The sequence below is a fragment of the Triticum aestivum genome, chromosome 5B, assembly GCF_018294505.1.
Source record: "Triticum aestivum cultivar Chinese Spring chromosome 5B, IWGSC CS RefSeq v2.1, whole genome shotgun sequence".
Taxonomy (NCBI): domain Eukaryota; kingdom Viridiplantae; phylum Streptophyta; class Magnoliopsida; order Poales; family Poaceae; genus Triticum; species Triticum aestivum.
In genome coordinates, this window is record NC_057807.1 from 198,849,070 (window position 1) to 198,872,508 (window position 23,439).

The 23,439-nt window shown below is 43.9% G+C and overlaps 1 protein-coding gene across 2 annotated transcripts; it reads right to left on the reverse strand.

The window, feature by feature from the left end:
- Positions 1–5,026: 5,026 nt before the first annotated feature.
- Positions 5,027–12,415, reverse strand: LOC123111007 (NAD-dependent protein deacylase SRT2). 2 transcript variants are annotated; one of them, XM_044531662.1, is made up of 11 exons: positions 12,195–12,415; positions 10,474–10,516; positions 10,133–10,385; positions 9,985–10,050; positions 9,844–9,889; positions 8,327–8,487; positions 8,112–8,241; positions 6,160–6,324; positions 5,682–5,809; positions 5,423–5,522; positions 5,027–5,341 (listed from the first exon to the last, which is right to left on the reverse strand). In XM_044531662.1, exons 1-11 carry the CDS (start codon positions 12,237–12,239, stop codon positions 5,288–5,290), a joined length of 1,191 nt encoding a protein of 396 aa, XP_044387597.1. In that variant the 5' UTR covers positions 12,240–12,415; the 3' UTR covers positions 5,027–5,287. The 2 variants fall into 2 exon arrangements, with proteins under 2 accessions (XP_044387597.1, XP_044387596.1); XM_044531661.1 differs by having other exon boundaries at positions 10,474–12,384.
- Positions 12,416–23,439: the final 11,024 nt, after the last annotated feature.

The window sequence follows — 23,439 nt, forward strand, 5'->3', positions numbered from 1 at the left end:
GCTACTGGTACATACCCCCAGCCCCGAGGGTGAACTACTCCCTCCTTGTCATGGAGACCGTCGGGATGATGAGGATGGCCACCGGTGATGGTTTCCCCCTCCTGCAGGGTGCCGAAACGGGCTCCCGATTGATTTTTCGTGGCTACAGAGGCTTACGACAACGGAACTCCCGATCTAGGTTTTTTCTGGGGGTTTCATGATTTATAGGAATTTTTGGCGTCGGTCTCACGTCAGGGGGTCCACGAGGCAGCGTCAAGACAGGGGGGCGCGCCCTAGGGGGGGCGCCATCCACCCTTGTGGTTGCCTCGGGACTCTTCCGGCCCAACCCTTGTGCTTCGGGGGCTTCTTCTGGTCCATAAAAATCACCGTAAATTTTCAGCTCATTTGGACTCCGGTTGATATTCCTTTCTATAAAACTCAAAAACAAAGAAAAAAACAGAAACTGGCACTGGGCTCTAGGTTAATAGGTTAGTCCCAAAAATAATATAAAATAGCATATTGATTCATATAAAACATCCAAAACAGATAATATAATAGCATGGAACAATCAAAAATTATAGATACGTTGGAGACGTATCATTGTATTACTCTCATCATTGTTAAACCTGTGATCTATCAAGCTCGCACTGTTGTCAATGTTTTCCTCGATGATTATGCTTCTGATGAAGAAGATTGATTCAGTCTATTTCCTTCGACACTCTATTCCGCTGCTGTGATTGGGTTAAGTTTCAAAGTTTTCGAAAGAAAATTTGAATCTCCCATTCACCCCCCCCCCTCTAGTCGATATACTCTCGGTCCTAACAGAGATAGGTCTGAACCATACAACATTGTCGCCACCTCTTTACATTATATTGCTTCGCTAAAGTAGACGTGGATTGAGGAGTGATCATTATAAAGTATGAGTGACAATGTAGTAAACAGGACCTAAGATAACTAATGAACTACCTGGGTGGGAATTGGTTTGAATGGTGGCGAAGTACAGTGGGGCATGCATGGGAAATCCATGGTGGTGCACCACTAGTGGTCCATCCGCTCATGATCAAAGGGATCAGACGTATTTTCATGTCTAGAGGCTTACGTGTGCAGTCACAAGCCAATATGGGCTCTGGCTTAGTTGAGTAGTTAGTGTGACCTCTTCCGGGATGGGCTATCAGATGTAGAATGAGTAGGTGTACCGGCCTATCCGTGGGTTAAGAGGGAATACTTTCGAAAAACTATGTCTCGATCTTCCGATCATGGAGGTGGTTGAGTGTTGTGGGGAAAAGTGTGCAACCTCTGAAGAGTGTCAACCTAATCCATTAGTTGTGTCCCCGGTTACGGACAACTTGAGAGTCTAGTAGTGGAAATGCCGGGAGATCTCATCATCCTTAATTAAATCAGTTGGTTTTAAATGAAACTTTGGGAATGGATTGAGTTGGGGTTGCCAACTCATCCTATGCTATTTGGTAGTAGTAGAATAATATCTTTTGCAATAGGGAAAAACTAGCTTTATGCAGAACTAAACTTAGAGATTTTCACTAGCCAAATTGCATATACAAATAGGTTGATTATACTTATGATCTGACTTGCCAGTACATTCAATGTACTGACCTATATGGCTGCAACTTATCACATTGCAGATATATCCGACGAGGATTAAGGTGCGATAGGCCGATGTTCTACACTCAACCTTTGCTCGTGGAGTTGGACTCATTTACTACTTTGCTTCCGCAGTATTTGTTTTATTTGGCACTGTGCCCTATTTTTTAATAAATGTATTCTTCCTGGACCATCGATGTAATAAAGAGATGTGTGTTATTTCATCGAGTATTGTGTGTGCTAGCAAGTTGATACAGGGACTAGCATGGTAAGCATAGAGACTTCGACTCTTACCGGGTTGGGTCGCTAGAACAACTAGGATAACTTTGCCTGGGATACTTCAATTGTTGATAAGACAGTAAGAAAGAAAAATATTTGGCGACATAATAGTAAGAAGTAACAAGTCTGAAGTATTTCAGTCTTCAGCAAATTATATAATTACATTCTTGCACTTTATATTCTCTCATTGATATTGTTTTGCTGCAAGTAACTTGTCTCAAGGTGCATCTGTTTTCCTTTCTACAATTATGTTTTCAAAATACAATAAACTTTGAATCTGAGTTTATGTCTACAGGGTGGAAAACTGTCATGTTATGCCACTATGCAAAGCAATTGTGCGAGCACAGCCAATGCTGATGATGCCAAGATGAGTTTCTCCTGGTTGTTTTTTCATCTCTCCTAGTCTCTCAGATCCATGGCAAGATTTCTTGGTAAATTCCTCATGTGTTGTGCCACATCATATAGGATGTAGTAGTGCATCTTCCTTCCCCTCTTGATCTCTCTCAATGCCACTATATTCAGGTTTGGCACGTGCCTTGGACTGAACCAGGCTTGATTTTTTTCGTGCGTATTCAATGAAGTAAAAAGAAAAAAGAAATACCACAACAGACTACCAGTGAGTGCCACTTTGCATAACCCTACATTTAAAAATACTATAGGTCCTCATCTTCATCTAAAAAAATACATTTAAAAAATACCTAAATCTAAAAAATCCAAAAGATTTCTCACTACGGCCAACCAGCTTGCGCCACGTGGCATAGCTGGTTGGCCGCCCTTCACGCGTAGCTTAATGGTTTTAATGTTTCTTGAAAAGCCCAACATTTGGTAGTACCCACTAACCTCTTGGAGTGGCGTTTGTGTCAAATTCAGGACTTTTTTGGACTGTGGAAAAAGCCCAAAAGTCTTTGTGATTGAATGAACATAGACGTAAGTGTAACTATAGTGCATGTAAAATGGAGAAGTTCATGGAATAGCACTTGTTATTTTCTTGCTTGATCTCTATGATTAGTGACAGGCATGTGTTTAACTCACTAGATGATGTATAGGCGCTTTATTTAACCTGGAGGGCTTTTACTTGTTTCAGATGTATGATTTGATAAAAGTGGCTATGCTGGATCACCCTGAAGATGGAACAGATATCACATTGCAAAATATAATTATCTTCTTATTCTTGTCACACATAAAGCAACCAGAAGAATAAAACGGGTGTTATTCCTCCAAAGTGTTTTGTAGGACTGAAGAAATGGAATGAGCTTTTCCGCAGCTATATGCACCAGGTAATACATATGACAAATGATGGTGCATTTCCCCTAATTTGGGATGCGTCTATGCTAATTGGATGATTCACGGCACACAACAAAGCTATCATCGAAAAAAATAATTAGCTATCTCTACTTCCGTAAGCATTGCCTTGGATTTTCGCCATAATTAAACCATGATATTTACATTTTGTGGTTCTCATTTAGGCACTCGGACATGGTGAGCTCAAATATCTTTTCTTATTTCCTTGGCAGATATCAGAGCTCCAAGACACCCTTTATCTCAAACTTTTAACACATAAAAATTGGATGGAAAACATATTTTATACTTGATTAATATGCAACACTCCTGAGTAATACATTGCATCCATCCACATACTTTACTCCTCCATAAACTTGGATTTAGCATGCAAATGTTATTGGCAGTTTTTTGAAGGCTATGCTGAAATGTGTTAATTCTATTTTGTCGCCACAACATTGCATGTGTTGTTCACTGCTTCCGTGGTCGCTCGACCTGGTCATGCCCTTCAACCATCTACATAGTAGAGTATTGCAGCTTCATTCAATTTATTTTGCAGTTGAGAAGATGCATATATCAACTTTTTTCTTCAGATTTTCATTACTTCGTGCTATCAGTTTGCAAACAGTGTCTCTTACTCCCTCTGTTCCTAAATATAAGTCTTTGTAGAGATTACACTATGGACTACATACGGAGCAAAATGAGTGAATCTACACTCTAAAATGCATCTATATACATCCGTATATGGTTCATAATGGACGGAGGGAGTATAATTTATGCTCAGACTTTCTCTTCAGAACTTCAGTCAAGTCTAGGATCTGAGGGGCAACAGGATGTGTCCAGTGTGGCCAACAAAGACCATGGTTACAGGTGAGCTGCTGTCTAAATTTTGTCACCTTGTAGACTTGTGATTGTGCTTGGAACTCAGTGAATCGTTGATACTAAATTGCAGGCACCGGTGAAGTACAAAGGAGCGGGCTCTGTTGCTGGAGGGCAAAAATGCAACAAATTTTGACATTTCCAATGTCGAGTGCATGATTTTTTCAGGCGATGGAGATTACTGCTTGTGACTGCACATAATGCAGTTAAACCAATACAAGGCTATTATTCTAATACAGAGTTTGTTCCATAGTTACTCCGGCACAATAATCACAATTGTCTGAGTGTAAAACATATATATCTGAAGGCAGTTGCATATGTTATTTACAGTTTAGCTATGTGTCATTGTTATCTTTGGTGAGTATTGTGAACATAGCAACACACAAGCGTTGATCTATATTTATATTACTTGAAGTGTTGAACATACACAAGTCCTAAGTTAAACTCTTGATACACAACAAACGATTTCTATATGATAATGGGTGAAGCATGCTCAAGAATTAACTTATTTGTATATTTTCATGAAATATAATTCATGAAACTTTTCTGGACTATAAGATATATGTTCTCATTTTGGGATTAGTTGTTGGACTGCCATTCAAGGGTATAAGCTAAAGCTGATGAATTCATTGAGTCTATTATTAATAAACTTGTAATGTTCTTTTATCGAATTTACATCAGTTGATGTGTGTATATAATCGCTACACATTATTACTAGCTTGAAAATGAAATAAGAACTTTTTCATTCCATAAACAAATTTGGTGCATCCGATGATACGTGCATTTGCACGTGCACCATTACTAGTTTCTATAAAACGAGCAAAACCACCAACATGGAAAGAGTATTACCTAGGGCCTGAACCTGCCAAACATCCCTCCGTCCCATAATATAAGACGTACACCCACTTGCATTTCAACAGTCTCTAGCTCCGCCAAACATACCGCTACACTCGTCATCAGAATTTTATCTAGAACACTGGGGGTAGCTTCTCTGGACAAACCTGGCAGCCCCTTAAATAGTAACATTGGTTCCATAAATCGTCCAAAAAAACAGGAACTATACAGATGATCAACTTGGGTCTACTTTTCCTGGATACATAACTAATGAGTCATCACAAAAAATGATTTTACACTTACAACAACCATGATAATGCTCTAACACAAACCGGAAGGTCATATGAAGTTCTGACCTGTTTACAGAATGATCTACAGCTACTTATATATGTCTCACCCATCTTCCCTCGTAACTGATTTCTCCAAACACTGTAAATGTTCAGCTTATGCTTGGTACAGCTAGACTTCCCATCTGAAGTACTCTGGGAAGTATCTGAAAAAAGGTGATAATTATGATGCAACACACGTGTCACCTGCTGCAGTACAGAAAAGGCAAAAGTACAAGATAACAAACCTCCCCACATCTCGCATTGATTTTCAAAGATATAATGCTATCAACTCTCGTGCCCCCAATGTTAATCGCGACGATTGGAGCATTTGCTTCATGTGCAAGCCTGGGATTGGGATTTATAATCAGTTTGATGTCGCGATAACCAATAAGATAACTTGATCCAGTTTGAAAGATTTAATCCAGAGCAAGAAATATAGGCAAAAAAGATAACTAGCTATCGACAATAATATGGAAATGATTAAATAATATTTTCCAGTGATACCTTGCCAGCCTAAAAGCAGACATTGTCATTACCGCTGAACCAACCACCAGAAGAGCATCACAGTTTCTAGCAGCCTCCTTAGCGCTATCAGCTCTCTCTCTCGGAACATTATCACCAAACATCACAACCTTCAAAGAACAGGATAAGACATTTAAAAGTGCTTTTTGATGCCCTTATTATAACTTACATGGACTAGGGAAAGAAAGTACGTCACTGAAATGACTCAGTGATATAAGAATTTACACCCTAGATTTTAGTTATACAAATTGTTAAAGAGATCACATGTTAGTAATGGGCTCATCAGATGCTACAGAAGTCAGTGTCTACTAATACCAAGTGTTCCTAGCTACAAATCTTAATGGCTTGATTTGCCTATTATCATCTTTCTAATAACTGAAATGACAACAAATCCATAGTTTCACATCCTCGTTTTTAAATTAACTAAAAGTACTCACAGAAAGATGAAGAAAAATCTCACATCAGGTTTTAGCACTCCACCACACTGACTGCAACTAGGAATGTCAAAATCTTGCTCCCAGAACTTCTCATCAATCTCAATATCACCATCAGGTCGCTGCTGCATACCAAAACTTCTGCTCGAGCCAGGTTGTCCCTCTTCCAAACTGTCAATAGCTAGAGCCCACTGCAAAACAACAATACAACACTCCGCCCTCAGAGATTACCAAAATCATAATCCAATTTAGGTCCTTGGGAAGCACACAAAAATATGTCTGGAAAAGCAGGAGCTCTGCTATAACGTTACAGACAGTAAAGTATTTACAAGACTTATTAATAACTGAGCGACAAAGGCCAAATTGAACAAAAAAATTGAATATATAGTCAAGACTGGGATATACGCACAGTGTGGTTCAAGAGGCACCACTCCGGTACATACATGATAACATGAATGGATTGATGGTCTCAAACTTGATATTTTTAATATATTAACATCTAAATGATCAGTAAGAACTATGACAAAACTATTCAATTGAAATTTGAAGTTATAAAATATCAAATGATTACAATAGGTCAAAAAACTTCACAAGCAAAGACAATCACTCCTTATTTTTCCTCATTATACCTTAAGCACTTCCCACTTATATGATGAACCACCTCTCCACCCCTCTCCCGACCTCTCTCCCCCGAGGCGGCGGCGCCACGCCGCCCCCGGGGAGTCCCCGTCCACACCGCCCTCAGCCCTCCCCTTCCATCGCCTCCCACTACCGCCGCCGTCGCTGAGGACGCCGCGGGGCGAAGCCCCTGTGGTGAGGCGGCGGCAGCGGCGCAGTCCTCGGCCGGCGGTAACGCGTGGGTGCAGCGGCGTCAATTTCCCTCCTCCAATGGCAGTGAGCAGCGGGTTGGCAGTGGCCAGGAGATCTCCGATGGCCGTTGGTGGATGAGATTTTGGCTGCGATGAGATCTGATCTAGGCCCGAGGGGTTTAGATCGAGATCCACTGCGGTTGCGCCTCGTCTCGACAACGGCAAGAGGAGATCCCCCCCGGGTAATCTTCGCGGCACGAGGACGTCCGGGTCTCTTGGCCCGGGAATGGTGGTGGTGGCTGCCTTCTCCACCGAAGGCGGTTGGCCAGGCTGGTAGTGACGGATCTTGGATCCCACTATTAGCACCGGCGGCGAGTTGGGGAGACATAGTCGCCGGTGAAAACCGAGCCGACTCCGGTCATGGCTGGCGATGGCGGCGTCTACGTCGTTACCTTGATGAAGGCATCGTCAAGCAACTATCGTCAACCTGCTCGTGCCGCTCCAGGAGAAATCCAAAGATCACCGGATCGGACGATGGCGGAGCTGCGGTGTCGTGTACCCTATTGGGGGCATCGTTTGTGGAGCGGCGCCGGATGGAAGAGGCGTGAGGTTGTGTGGCGCGCCTTCTCTCGCGTCAACGACGGCGGGTCTCGGCGGCATGGAGCAGCGGGGTCCGCTGGTGGGCATGTGATGATGGACGAGCGTAGGATGGTGGCGTTGTCTGGCGTCGACGGCAGCTAGACCGGGCAAGGTAGATGCAGCAGTACTGAAGATGTATTGGTGGCAGGTGGCTGCGGCGGCCTCATACCCGACAGGCGTCCTGGTTGAGGAGTGGGTCGGACTGGTAGGTGCCCCATACCCGGCAGGAGTCCTGGTTGGGACCTCGGGTCTTAGATGTTAGGTTTGGCTGCGAGGTCTATTTGGTATTAGGCCCAGACTATCAGCATCCCTTCATCAACTGGATAGGAGTAGCGACAGATGTTGCCTAGACGGTGGCTTTAGTCTTACTGTTGTATGACTTTGTAAGGTCTTGTATGAATAATTAATAAAGTGGCTGCATGCATCGTCCAGATGCAGAGGCCGGGGGTCCTCCTCCTTTTCTAAAAAAAAAACTTATATGATGAACCTGAGTCTTAAGGAAAAATATAACCAGTATCAAATGGACAAACCTTTGGGTTGAGGTCCTTCACTTGTTCTTGGAATGACTCTCGGCTGATGGATGTTCCACAATCTAAGCAAATTACCTCATATACACTTCCATGCAACTCAATTGGCTTACTACCAGCACGATGATGTAATCTACAATACTCATACACAAAGCGATGGTAAAAAATAAGCTGCATAGTCATTCCCAATTAATAATAACACAGGAGCAGGTCATTACCTATCCACATTCTGGGTAACCATCGTGTGAACACGGCCGATTCTTTCTAGTGAAGCAAGAGCATAGTGAGCTGTATTTGGTTGTGCTCGCTTGAACCTTCTCCATCCAGCATAACTCCTGGCCCAGTAGCGCCGCCGGGCTCGAATAGAGCGAACAAACTCCTATTTTTATTCAAATGGAAAATGGGGAAGATGACATAATTATTGGCAAGATGTGGACAAATGGAAAGGGCATTAACAAGTGATGACCAGCAGAAAGGCAAAATCCAGGGTAAGTTGAGAAAAATTGAAATAACAAAGTGCAAAACAGGACCGTGCAGTTCAAACTGTGAGATTAAAGATGGATTACTGTCGTGCCTGATTTGAACTCCCCATTGCAGCTCCAAGAGTTCATTGATCTCTGGAATCTGCTTCAGGACTCGAGCGGTCAGGGCCACACTGTAATCAATCGGACTCCATCCACTAGAGTGAAACGATTCCGGTGATTACAGGGTCCAATTTCTTGGTAGCCAACCTAGGTTCCAGATGGAAAAGATTCAGACAGTGTATGCTGACTGAGGAAATAAAAGGTTTTCTCCTTGCTGGGGCTCCATGGTCGTATATTAAACGGCAGAGGTTCTAGGCTTCTAGCAGGTGAGGGGGTTGGCTGCATAGCCCAACATGCCAGCAGCTATTCCTCCGCAATGCAGAGCTCGTAGCCACTTGTTCAAGGAACCATTGGTGAACTATTGGCTAGACGAGTAGGCCACATCCTTAGCTTCCGGTTTCCCATCCATGGAGGAATGGTGCAAGAAGGTTCTGCTGTGCCGGTTCATGCATGACAAGATATGCCGAGTGGAACGCCTGGAAGGAGACGAACCGCCACATCATCTTGAATGCAGAAAGGCTAACTAAACTGCTGCGGGGTTGCATCAATCCCCTCTGAAGACATCATACTTTTAAGTATGACTAGTGTGACCTCTTGGGAGTAGTTCACGTGCAGAACCTGGGGCTTTTCTGACTTCCTCCTCACGAGAACAAGTCCGTCTGTAATTTGTCTACTCTATTTTGTCCTTAACTGGATGCACCGCTCCTGTTGGTTTCTCGGGAAAAGTAAAAGATGAGAGCTAGATAGATCCAGTAGTATTAGAATTTCAGACCTACGTGTTTCAGTCAAGATCCAGATAACTTGAGAAAAAGAAAAGGAAGTACATGAGACCATTTTGTAAACTCCTTGATGGTAAAGGAAGAAGCAACCAATGCCAGTGGCATTCTTGATCTCACATGGATAATATATGTCTAAGCTGTCAACAAATGCAGAAGACACAACCTCATTAACTCTAGGACTCGAAAGTCATGATCAAAACTCAAAAGACTATGCTAGACAATTCAAATAATTTGTCTTGGGATATGTCCCTCTCAAAATAACTTCCTGTGATAAACAAAAATATGTGTTCACGTAAGCATATTAAACCTATAAGGCACGAACAAGAGTTGTCATTGACAGTCGAATAGTAGGGAGTAGGGGCACACACACACCTGATGAGTAAGTGGTTTGAAACCAGAACTGTATGCTCCATTAGGACTGCCATAAAATCAAAATTCTGGTTAAGATTCAAGGAGGCTGCTATGACTGCTAATACATTCCATGAGATATTTACATATATGTCATGTCCGTACCTCCGATAATCGGGAATTCCTGACTCGGTGCTCATTCCAGCTCCAGTTAATACCATGAGCTTGTTACTGAGACAAGTAACAGATGATTAAGATTTCTCTTCAAATGTAGCTCAAGAACTTGACAAGGAAGTTCAATACAGATTTTCACCTCTTATCTATAAACCGGTACAGTAGGTCCACATCCTTAGAGCTTGGAGGATCTGAATCAGGAACTATCCGTTTGTCTCTCAAAAATTGGATGTAAGTTTCACAATAATCTTTAGGTACAACAGCTGATGATGAGTGATTATTTCTTGCTTGAATAGAGCGAAAAGAGCATCTCAACGGAAGAGGAATTTTCCTCCTATGAACAAGTCCATTATATATTGATGCTTGGATATTGTAAAAACAAGGACAAAATCCTGAAACATAATTGATTGCAATTAGGTAGTTCAAAAAAATAGATTAGCCTAATCGCTCCAGAAAAAGCAATTCTGTTGGCGAACTTGCCTTTTGGTATTCCTCTCAGAGCACTTCCAAAACCTGCAATGATCTGAATTCCATTACACATGTAAGTTGTATAATTAGACTCAGTATTCAACCTGGCAGTCAGGTCGGGTATCACCGGGTCGACCCCAACCAAACCCATGCCCGAGTTCGCTATCGGGCAGAGGACCCACCCACGACCCTACCCATGGGTTACAACTCGGACCCATGCCCGAACCCGGCGGGTCACCCAACCCTATCGGGCACCCATCGGGCACGCATGCAATAGAGCACACATACAGCAACCTGCTATATTTATAGCCTTCCTGCTGCTCCGTTCCTTGCTACCTTAGCGAGGTGGTACTAATTCACCTATGTGAAGCGGATGCACCAGCGTGAGCGTGTGTGTAGCTAGTCTTATTTACATGGGCCGATAGAAAAGGAAAGGCCTATAAAAAGGAGCGGCAAGGGCCTGCTACTGCATGCTACTAGTACTAGTGGGCTGTCTGATCAAAGTGGGCTGTCTGATCTACTAAATCAAAGTGGGCTGTCTAATCTACTAAATCAAAGTGGGCTGTGTATTGAGTGGCTAGCAAATGGCAGCAGTGAGCCATATTTGTCTAGAAAAAGCTGTGAGCCATATGTAGCATACAGAAACAATGGGGTAGTGCGAGACCAGGTGACTAGTTTAGGCCTTTTTTTATACCGAGACACACATGTCAGTTAATCGGGCGACCCATCGGGTGACCCACGGGCAGGACTTTATGCCCATACCCTACCCATGACTAATCGGGTTACCCATCGGGCTTACCCATGGGTGAAAATGACGACCCATACCCTACCCATTAGGGTCGGGTGCCCATGGGCGCGCTTGCCCATGGGTCGGATTGCCGGGTTGACTCAGTATTGAACACTAGAAAGAGTGTACATTTGAATACAGCCAACTTATCGCATTGGTATGTGACCAAGAAAATAACATGAAAATGGTTCCAACAGATTTAAATTTTGGCACCACCATGAGAAAAAAAATTAATATTCAAAGTCTCATGATGCAATACTACATCATAATAATAATACTAGATCTCGCAGCATTGTGTCCGAAAAATGTTTTGCTTTCATACAATTTTCTTTGGTTTGCAAGTCTTTAGCAGCACCTTGACAATTTCAGACCATACCCTTTTTCTTGTGTGTGTAAGGGAACCTTTTTTTTTCACGGGGAGTGTGTAAGGGAACCTTTTTTTTCACGGGGAGTGTGTAAGGGAACCTGAGGTATGAATCTTCACCTCCCCGAAACCAGCATAAGCTGTCAAACTCTGCAACTTCTTTTGCATTTGCATTAGAATAGCACGTGTTACTAAATTTTCGACCCCCAAAAGGTTGTTAATGCTACTTCCGTTTGTCCCCTACTTGGGTCCTTTGATGCTTTTATCTCATACCAGCTTGGTCGATCCGGGATGGTTCACCTAATTTAACTTGGAAATATGTCCAACAACACAGAAGGATACTGTCGCCCATACAAATTTCCAAGTCGTAAGCTGAAACCTAACTCGTCAAACTCTACACTGCACATATCAGTGTTCACAAAGCTACAATCGCGGCCAGCACCGAGTCTCAGCATACACGAATAGGCAAGCCGCCATCCACACGCGTTAGACCAAACACGAATGGAGGGAACGGTGATTCTATGCTGGGGTGGGAACAGAGAGTAAAATGGAAGGACAAAAATGGAGCAGGGGAGTGATTACCGAAGCCGAAACGTGGGAGCCATGCGCCGCTAACACCGCCGCCATCAGATGCTGCTGGCGGCGGGCGAGGCGGAGGCGGGAGGCGGGAGGCGGTGACGTGGAGGCAAGATCGCCGCGGGCGTGGGGGAGGGCGCTGGTCGGAGGCTGCCGAGCGCTTGGCTAGTCCTTTTGTTTGGTGGGAAAAATAATAAACACCGAAAGAAAAACCGGTACACCACCACGTCGGTCGATAATAAGGGGGAAAAGAGTGAATTGCACAGAACACTTTCAGGGGCACTTATAACAGTTTACAGCACCTTTTGGGGAAGTTTTCACAAAACCACAACTTCTGGGCCCCCAGGGCGCCTTTTTTAGCGCCGACGGCGAAAAAACGGCTCAGCCGCGCCCCGAGATCCTCGTTTATCGTCGGTTTGGTCCGAAATTACAACCGGCGAATCCAAGCCGAACCCAGCACGTCGGGGGGCTCCTGGGGGCGCCGACTGAAGCAAAAAGGCGCGTGGGTCCACGCTGTCCACGACACCAGCCGATTTCCCGCCGTTTTCTTTCCCCTTTCCCTCTATTTCCCGAGTGTCGCCCCTTCTCCCCCCGCCATTCTCTCCCCGGGTCGCCCGTCATGCCGCCGAAGAAGTATGTCGCCCCTCGCCTAGCCACCGATTTCGTTCAGCCAAAGCAGAGGAAGCCGAGGGCGCCGATGGCAAGGCCCCCGGGCTTGTCGAACGCCGAGTGGAAGGTCGACGTTGAGCGCCGGGAGGCGGTCACCACCGACCGGTGGAACAGGCTCAACATGAAGAAGGCCAGGGATGCGGCGACGGAGGAGGAGCAGGGGGAGGCTTCTCGCGCGGGGATGGCGAACCTTCCACCTCAACAGGCCGGCCAGTGCCCACAGGCCGCGTGGGGAAGCCAGCAGAGCGTCGCGTCGCCGACCAACTTCTCGCCGCCGCTGTGGGGGTACGCGACCTCGCCTGGCTACGCTAACGACGACGTGCATGGCGGCTTCAACCCCACCACCTTCCCGCATGGCGTGGCGCCGCGCGTGTTCCCATCCAGCTTCAACCACGACCCACTCACTCCCTCCCTCGTGTTCACCGCGGGTCTCAACACCCAGTACTGTTAGGGAACCTTGCATGGAAAACAAAAATGTTCTACGCACATGCAAGATCTATCCACGGAGATGCATAGCTACTAGTGGGGAAGAGCATCTACATACCCTTGTAAATCGCTAAACAGAAGTGTTTATCAACGCGGTTGATGTAGTCGTATACCTTCACGATCCGTCCCAATCAAGTACCGAACGTACGGCACCTCCGCGTTCAGCACACGTTCAGCTCGATGACGTCCTCGCCTTCTCGATCCAGCAATAGAGGCGAAGTAGTAGATGAGTTTCAGCAGCACGACGGCGTGGTGACGGTGGTGGTGAAGAACAATCTTCGCAGGGCTTCGCCAAGCACAACGGAAACTATCACGGAGGATAAACTAGAGGGGGCGGGGTTGCCTGCACATGGCTTGGTGAATCTTGATGTGTTCTTCGTGCTAGCCCTGCCCCTCTATTTATATGTTGATCCCTGGGGTCGTTTCTTGGAGAAGCCTCCTCAAAGTCGGTTTGGCCCGCAAGGCAAGACTCCTTCTTGGCCTCGAGGACCAGACGCCAGGGTCCTTGGCGTCTGGCCCCAGACGTCAGGGTCCCTGGCGTCTAGCCCCTTGGCCTCCGCAAAACTGCCTTTTGCACATTCCTAAAGCCCCGTGGGCTTTAACCCATCACCCAAATAAAGTGTTCTCGTACCAGAACATTTCGGGAAACATCTGACACCCCTTCCGGTGAATTCCAGAACCCTTCTGGAGACCAAACACTACTGTCTCATATATCAATATTTACCTCCGGACTATTACGGAACTCCTCGTCGTGTCCGTGATCTCATATATGACTCCGAACAACATTTGGTCACCAACATACTGCTACTTCTTGAGGTTGTGTTGGTTTTTCCCTTGAAGATGAAAGGGTGATGCAGCAAAGTAGAGATAAGTATTTCCCTCAGTTTGAGAACCAAGGTATCAATCCAGTAGGAGAAGAACGCACAAATCACCAATACCTGCACAAACAATCAAACACTTGCACCCAACACGATAAAGGGGTTGTCAATCCCTTCACGGTCACTTGTAAGGTGAGATCTGAAGAGATAGATAAATAAAACTAAACGAAAGATAAAATATTTTTGGGTTTTTTGGTTTATAGATTTGAAAATACAAGATTGCAAAATAGTACTCCCTCTGTTCCTAAATATAAGTCTTTGTAGATATTCCACTAGATGGACTACATATGAAGCAAAATGAATGAATCTACACTTAAAATGCATATATATACATCTGTATGTGGTTCCTAGTGGAATCTCTACAAAGACTTATATTTAGGAACGGAGGAAGTAGATCGGAAACTAATATGATGGAAAATAGACCTGGGGCATAGGTTTCACTAGAGGCTTCTCTTATGAAGGCAAATAATATAGTGGGTGAACAAATTGCTGTCGAGCAATTGATAGGAAAGTGCAAAGTTATGACGATATCCAAGGCAGTGATTATGCAATATAGGCATCACGTCCGTGTCAAGTAGACCGACTCTTGCCTGCATCTACTACTATTACTCCATACATGGACCGACTCATGTCTGAATCTAGAGTATTAAGTTCATAAAGAATAGAGTAACACATTAAGTAAGATGACATGACGTAAAGGAATTAAGTCAAGCAATATGATGAAACCCCCATCTTTTTATCCTCGATGGCAACAATACACATGCCTCGATACCCCTACTGTCACTGGGTGAGGACACCACAAGATTGAACCCAAAGCTAAGCACTTCTCCCATTGTAAGAAAAACTAATCTAGTTGGCCAAACCAAACCGATAATTCAATGAGAAATACAAAGATACCAAGTCATGCATATAAGAATTCAGAGGAGATTCAAATAATATTCATAGGTAAGCTGATCATAAATCCACAATTCATCGGATCTCAACAAACACACCGCAAAAGAGTATTACATCGGATAGATTTCCAAGAACATTGAGGCAAACATGGTATTGAGAATCAAAGAGAGAGAAGAAGTCATCTAGCTACTAGTTATGGACACGTAGGTCTGAGGCGGACTACTCATGCTTCATCGGAAGGCAATAGAGTTGATTTAGATGCCCTCCGTGATCGAATCCCCCTCCGACAGGATGCCAGAAAAGGCCCAAAGATGGGATCTCACGGGAACAGAAGGTTGCGGCGGTGGAAAAGTTTTTTCGTGGATGCTTCTGGTGGTTTGTGAATATATGTGAATATATAGGAGGCAGAACTAGGTCAGGAGCGTTAGGAGGGGCCCACAAGGTAGGGGCGCACCCTACCCCCCTGGGCGTGCCCTTCACCCTTGTCCCCGCCTCGTGGCTCTTCTAACCTGAACTCCAAGTCTCCTAGTGACTTCTGGTCCAAGAAAAAACATCGTGAAGTTTTAGTCCGTTTGGACTCCATTTAGTATTCCTTTCCTGCGAAGCTCAAAAACAAGGAAAAAGCAGAAACTAGCACTAGGATCTAGGTTAATAGGTTAGTCCCAAAAATAATAAAATAGCATATTAATGCATATAAAACATCCAAAACAGATAATATAATAGCATGGAACAATCAAAAATTATAGATGCGTTGGAGGCGTATCAAGCATCCCCAAGCTTAATTCTTGCTCGTCCTCGAGTGGGTAAATGATAAAAGCAGAAATTTTGATGTGGAATGCTAACTAACATATTTATCCATGTAATTTTGTTCATTGTGGCATGAATGTTCAGATCATAAGATTCTAAACAAAAGTTTAATATTGACATAAAAACAATAATACTTCAAGCATACTAATAAAGCAATCATGTCTTCTCAAAATACTATGGCTAAAGGAAGTTGTCCCTACAAAATCATATAGTCTGGCTATGCTCCATCTTCATCACACAAAGTATCCAAATCATGCACAACCCCGGTTTCAGCCAAGCAATTGTTTCATACTTTAGTATTCTCAAAGCTTTTCAACTTTCACGCAATACATGAGCGTGAGCCATGGACATGGCACTATAGGTGGAATAGGATATGGTGGTTGTGGAGAAGACAAAAGGAAGGAGATAGTCTCACATCAACTAGGGTATCAACGGGCTATGGAGATGCCCGTTAATAGATATCAATGTGAGTGAGTAGGGATTGCCATACAACGGATGCACCAGAGCTATAAGTTTATGAAAGCTCAAAAAGAAACTAAGTGGGTGTGCATCCAACTTGCTTGCTCATGAAGACCTAGGGCATTTGAGGAAGCCCATCGTTGGAATATACAAGCCAATTTCTATAATAAAAAATTCCCACTAGTATATGAAAGTGACAAAATAGGAGACTCTCTATCATCAAGATCATGGTGCTACTTTGAAGCACAAGTGTGGAAAAAGGATAGAAACATTGCCCCTTCTCTATTTTCTCTCTTTTTTTTGAATGGCTTCTTTGGCCTCTTTTATTTTGTTTTCCTCACATGGGACAATGCTCCAATAATGATGATCATCACACTTTTATTTACTTACAACTCAAAAATTACAACTCGATACTAGAACAAAATATGACTCTATATGAATGCCTCCGGCGGTGTACTGGGATATGCAATGACTCAAGAGTGACATGTATGAAAGAATTATGAACGGTGGCTTTGCGAGAAATACTATGTCAACTACATGATCATGCAAAGCAATATGACAACGATGAAGTGTGTCATAATAAACGGAACGGTGGAAAGTTGCATGGCAATATATCTCAGAATGGCTATGGAAATGCCATAATAGGTAGGTATGGTGGCTGTTTTGAGGAAGGTATATGGTGGGTGTATGGCAACGGCGAAAGTTACGCGGTACTAGAGAGGGTAGCAATGGTGGAAGGGTGAGAGTGCGTATAATCCATGGACTCGACATTAGTCATAAAGAACTCGCATACTTATTGCAAAAATCTATTAGTTATCGAAGCAAAGTACTACGCGCATGCTCCTAGGAGAAGGGTTGGTAGGAGTTAACCATCGCACGATCCCGACCTCCACACAAAGGATGACAATCAATAAATAAATCATGCTCCGACTTTGTTACATAACGGCTCACCATACGTGCATGCTACGGGGATCACAAACTGTAACACAAGTATTCTTACCAGTCCACAATTACTCACTAGCATGACTCTAATATCACCATCCTCATGTCTCAGAACAATCATAAGGAAAACGTGTTTATCACAGTAGGTCACGTTTTTTGTCATGCATGTACATCCATGACGATTTTATGACAGAATCGAGATAGTCATACCTGTGTTGTCGTAGAAGTGTTCCATGACAATACCAAAATTATCATCATGGAAGTGTCCACTTCCATGACGATAAATGGCACGTCATGGAAGTGCTTTCGTCAAGGGTAACTGACACGTGGCATCCACCATAACAGGTCGCCGTTAAGCTATCGGGTTCCGGTTTGCGTTCAATAACCCGTTAATAGCCTGGACCAATGGGGATTTTCCACATGTAAAATCATCATTGGCTGGACGAAACACGTGTCGGCTCCTCGGTGGGCCAGATGTCGTCCGTCCAATGGAGGAGACATGCCTATGATACGTTGACACGTGGCAGGGCCCAACAGAGGCCCATATATGTTAGAAAGGCCGGCCCAGCCAAAGGCCGTAGTATTTACTCAGGTACTAGTGGGCCAACCCAATAACGACATGTTTAAACATGGCCCATTTACGACCCGAAGCCAGATATGGCCCATTAATTGTTCGCCAAATATTTGGGCTCAATTATGGCCCAGTGACATTTCGGCATGTTAGAGGCCCGATGGACATGGGCCCATTTCAGCCTGGTGTGTCTTTCGGCCTCGGAATGGCCCGTGCTGCCCATGGGCCATATATGGTCCGACGCGACATCCGGCCCTCTAACGGCCCATGATAAAGGTGGCAACAGTTCAGCCCAACGTGACTTTGGGCCTGTTAAAGGCCTGTCGTATAATTCAGCCCGTTGATGCCTCTATTAAGCTTTCGGCCTCTTAAAGGCCCATGATATCAGTGGGCCAACTAAGGCCCGAGATATGTTTCGTCTTGGTAATGGCCCGTCATATAACTGGGCCAAAAAAGGCCCAGTCTACATTTCAGCCTGATGAAGGCCCGTCGACGACTAGTGAAAATTGAGGCCCAACATCCATTTCGGCCTGCTAATGGCCCATGGTTTCTTCTGGGCCGTAACAGGCCAACAGAATATTCAGCATGTTAATGGCCCAAAGCTACATGGGCCCAACTAAGCGCCGGGTCCACTAAGGCCCAACTGAACTTTGGGCCGAATATAGGCCCGTGTAAGTTGTGAGCCTTGCGCAAAGTGTGAAGGCCCCAATGGCCTTTCTGGCCCAAGAAAGTTGTAGGCCGGCCCAATTGTGGCCCGCTAAAAAGCAGGCCCGTTAGAGGCGAATGTTTCAGCCCGGTCGACTGCATCAGATTTTCTTCGATTTTTTCAGATAGCGAATGATGGCAGTAACTAGTGGGAATTAAGAACAAACCTACTCTATACAATAAAGAAATTACGGCATAGTAACTTAGAATAAACCTACACTATACAATAAAGGATTTATGGTATATTACATCCACTGGGTATCGAAGTTTACCACCAGTGATCATAAAGCGCAATGAAGAAGTAGATTACAAAAACTGGGCGCCATTGCAGCATAACAAAATAGTACTGAACCAAGACCACTTCCAAGACAGTTCAAGAAAGGTCAGCCTTGCGCGGGAACTGCTGGGCAAGCTGCTGAATAACGCTGTGAGACCGGCCTAGCATGTCGGTCATAGCTTCCAGGTGTAGCTGTTTAGCAATGAGGTTGTCATTGGTGTTCTCTGCAATCTTTCTTAGAGATAGGACTTCAGGTCTGGGGCGGAGCCAGGACGGCAGTGTGCCCTGGGCCGCCTTCAAGCAATACCCTGGATTTGGGCTCATGTATCTAGTAACACTATATTAATCAAAGGAGTTGGGCCTCACGTCCCGGACCCAGGCCCTGGGGGCCTGGGTCCTGTCTCCGCCCCTGCTTCAAGTTGAAGTTGAGTTGCAGAATGCCTTTCTGCTAGAACTTGGGATTGAAGAAGTTGAACTGATTTAGATAGCGAATTATGTGAGCTTGTTTGACTACTAGTCTCAAGTAACTTGAACACTGAATCAAGACAAGACTTTGGGGTTGTCTCGCTATCTTCAAGATGTTTGCCTTCTTTTGCTGCAATATATGTTGGGTTTGTCTCACATCCTTCAGCAGACTTGTGCATGCCATCAGGCATATCACCCTGAAACAAGCAGCGAGATGACATGTTTTGTACGTGCATAAACAAAGATGATAACTATGCTATCAATTCCATCCAATTTCAAATTAGAAAATAAAGAGTAAGTTCAAAATATCAATAGCATAATGCGGGGACCTTCACCACACTTGGATTACCATGCCAACAAAACAAGCATAGATGAAGGGCAAAGACAATCATTATATCTATTTCAGTTAATGTGCATGGCATGTTGTTCATATCATCAGCCATATCAGTAAGATAAAACAGGAGATGACAAGGTGCAAACATGGGCTGCTTCACCACACACCGGATTATAGATCCACAAAAACAAGCATACATATAGGGAGTATTGAGTAATGTGCATGGTATGAATAAGAAAATTGGTTTTACAAGTAAAACTTGGAACTTACTGTTGTTGCAAACATGCATTTTGATAGAAACAACAAACTAAACAGTAGTTAACGATAGGGACTATGAGCAAATAAACAACAGTTGAGGATAAAGGCTTTAGAAGGACTGACTTACATTAGCAGTTAACACCGGCTTTATAATGCCCTTCTCCATGTCAAGGGAAGGATAACTCAAGAATTTCAGCGCAAAATCTTCTTCATAAGCATTGCATGTACTCTATATTTTGTAGAGAGTAATTATAGATATGATAATACTGGAAGGGATAGAAGATAAGATGCAGATTGATGCTACATAATCAACTACCAATCCCTGGAAGTACAAGCGTTACATGACAAAATGTACTGACAAGAGCAATGGGCTACACGTCTGCACTGGCATTGTCCGTGTATTCAACTTTTTGGTAAGATTAAATATAGATCTAATATTTTTTTAGTAAATGGTGGGCGAGGGAGATAAGATGCGTAATGCTACACAATGAACCCATCCTTCTTCCCATAATATAAGAGTGTTTTGAACACTGGTGTACTATACAAAACGTTCTTATATTATCGGACGGAGGGAGTAGCTGTTAATGTAAGTACAGTGATAGATGACGTTCAGTCCTTACAAGAGAACTGCAGAGCTAAACCTCTTCAAAAGCATTGGGTTGATTCTAAATTTATGTAAGAGTCTATAGGGATCTTATAATGTCCATCAAATGGATGATAACAAGGCTAACATGTGCAGTGATGCTACATAATCAACCGGCTATGAAAGTAAGTATGGTCATACAGGGTAAGAGGTACTCACAAGAGTAATGCAGTGTACAGTATAGTTGCGAGATTCTGTGGTCCCTTGAGAATGGATCTTTTTTTGCAAACAGTTTTCGTACAAGTGAGACGTTAAGGCACATGCAGAAATGTAGTTCAAATTGTGATGTGATATCATAGACAGTACCTTACACTGCAGACGAGGCCAATGTGTAACAAGATTATTCCAGTCACTATCTGATAAATGTAGCACCGGAGACTTCACAAAAATTTCGTTTAGAGGCTTGCCATCGAAGTGCGCTTGCCTCAAGTAGGAAGGATACTTCATCAACGAGTGCTTGAAAACCGCAACCAACCCTTGCTCGTCTTGATAATCCAGTTTGGTCCTGGCTTATTTAAAAGAATGAAATCTTGTGTCTTCTGTCAGTAGAAACATATGCAGTAATTACCATGAATAACATTAGTACATTACTTACGCGTAAGTTGCAGAGGAAGATTGGATATTGTTCTTTGTCTGTGGTATAATCTTTCCATGAAGGAAAGATGCGCGCAAAGTTCCTGGCAACAATATAAGCTTCGTCTTGTAAAATGGGAAGAAGTGGAACATGAGTCCTATTTGCTGCAATTAGGGCTCTCACTCGTTCGAAAAGGGATTTGGCAACTGGATTTGGTGCACTCTTTGCTGGAATGGGGGTTTTGCGTCGTAGAGCTGGTGCTATGTCAACTGGCATCATCATACTATTTGTGGCAGTTGGGGTCTGCTGAGTTGGGGCATCAGACATGGCCAGTGTAGTAGGGCTAGAGTCTGTTAGAGTTGTGGTCGTGTTTTCTGGGTTTCGTGATATTGCAACTACACCTAATGGGCTATTTGATTTATCAGGTGTCACTACTTTTCCAAATACTTTGTTCGTGCTCCTCCGTGATCAGCAATCGCCATCTTCCTTTTGAACGTCTGATACACAAGAACAATATTTGAATGGATAAATATGGTATGATGACAGATGGAATATGTACTGGAAATGGATAGGTAGGGCGTATTCACATACATAATGTGTGAACTAAGCTAATGGTAGTGCAACAAAGTAGAAGCAATGCAAAGCATTAGTTGCAAGATATGTGCGACCAATATAACCTTGGAAAGTTAGAGCAAGCACCTTGATGGGTGAATAAGATAGGGCACCCGCCTCCTACTCCTCCACTAGGGAGCTACATTGACTTAGGTCTCCCTCTAGCCCAGAATCACTATTAGGATCATATTCTGAGCATGAATCTATAGGTGGAGAGCATTTGCATTTCATTGCATCCAGACTTGATTTTGGTCCCTTAATGCCAGGTTTGACAGCCATGGCATTGTTCTGCTTTATTCTTTTCATGCGCGCAAGCTCATAATCATTATGATGTTGTTCAGTATCTGAGATTCATGAAAACATAAAAAGTAGTATGATTATCTATGGAGTGCATTGCGGATTCAACTCGAAGAGTGTCTCCCTATAAACCCCTGCATATGCAAAGTTCACCCCCCAACCGTACTGACCAGACCACACACAGAAATACAAACCTCTTATGTCTCTATAACAGGCAGACACACATTTCAAAACTGAAGTAGGAACATTAGAATAATATCAAATTCGTATTTGAACAAATAAACTAAAGAATTATGAGTGGCATAATGTTTAGCTTCAAGGGTGGAGTGCTGGTAGTGCGACACAAAGCAAGTAGGCAGATTGTATTCCATGTAAAAGATCATAGTCTATGTAAAAGGTGGAAATGACACTTTCTTTCTATACAATGCAGTGTTCGTTGCCCACACATGATGGAATAGACCACACAGAGAAATTCTATTCACTCATGTCTGCGGTTCCAGTATTTTGAAATAGGGTGATCCACCCTAAAAGAATATTGACAACAAATATGACAAGGCAAGCATAGAGGTAGTGAACCAGTCATTACTTGTGAGCTTACTAGGACAAGTATGCAGAATTGGAATTGCAGTAAGAGACCGTCCAAAATCTGAATCAAGAAGTTGGTCTAGCACTTATTGTTTGCAACTAATCGACGCGAATAATTGGATATCATATCGAATGAGTAAGAAAGACAAGTAAAATTGTCAACAAACCTGGCCTACAGTAGTAATCTGGGTCAATGTTACTATGACCAACAATCCAAAATGAATAGTGTCTGTTCCTAGGACCGGAATTTTGAAACCCTGTGAACTTTACAGGTACTAAAGATTACTGAAATACATCTGAACATTAAGTGTAGGTAGCACTCAGTACACAATAAACCCTAATGACAGTCCTGCCTAATGAGTAATGAATCCATTAGAAAATGGGTGATGAGGAGTGGCTGCTGAGTGTTGAGGACGTATCTCAGGATAAATCGGGTTGGCTTAGTGGCTGCTGCATGCCTGAACCCTAAACGGACTGGGAAGGTAGGCACGGCGGCGCACCCAGGCAGCGGTGACGCTGTTGGGCGAGCGGCTCCTGACCTCTTGTTAGTCCGGCGTCTCCTCCTAGAGTCATGCCATCCGGGGACGGCAAGTCAATGGTGAGGCAGGCGGCTGGGGGCGAGTAGAGATCGGAAGCACAGCAGAACAGAGGGGGAATCGGGGCCTGGGCTGACCCAAAATCCCAAGGTGGGCCGCGACCCATCGTGGGAGTCATGTAGATACACACCCGAGCGGCGTACATGCAATTTCAAAACTAAATTCGGAACATTTAGCTGACCAATTAAACGACTCTGTT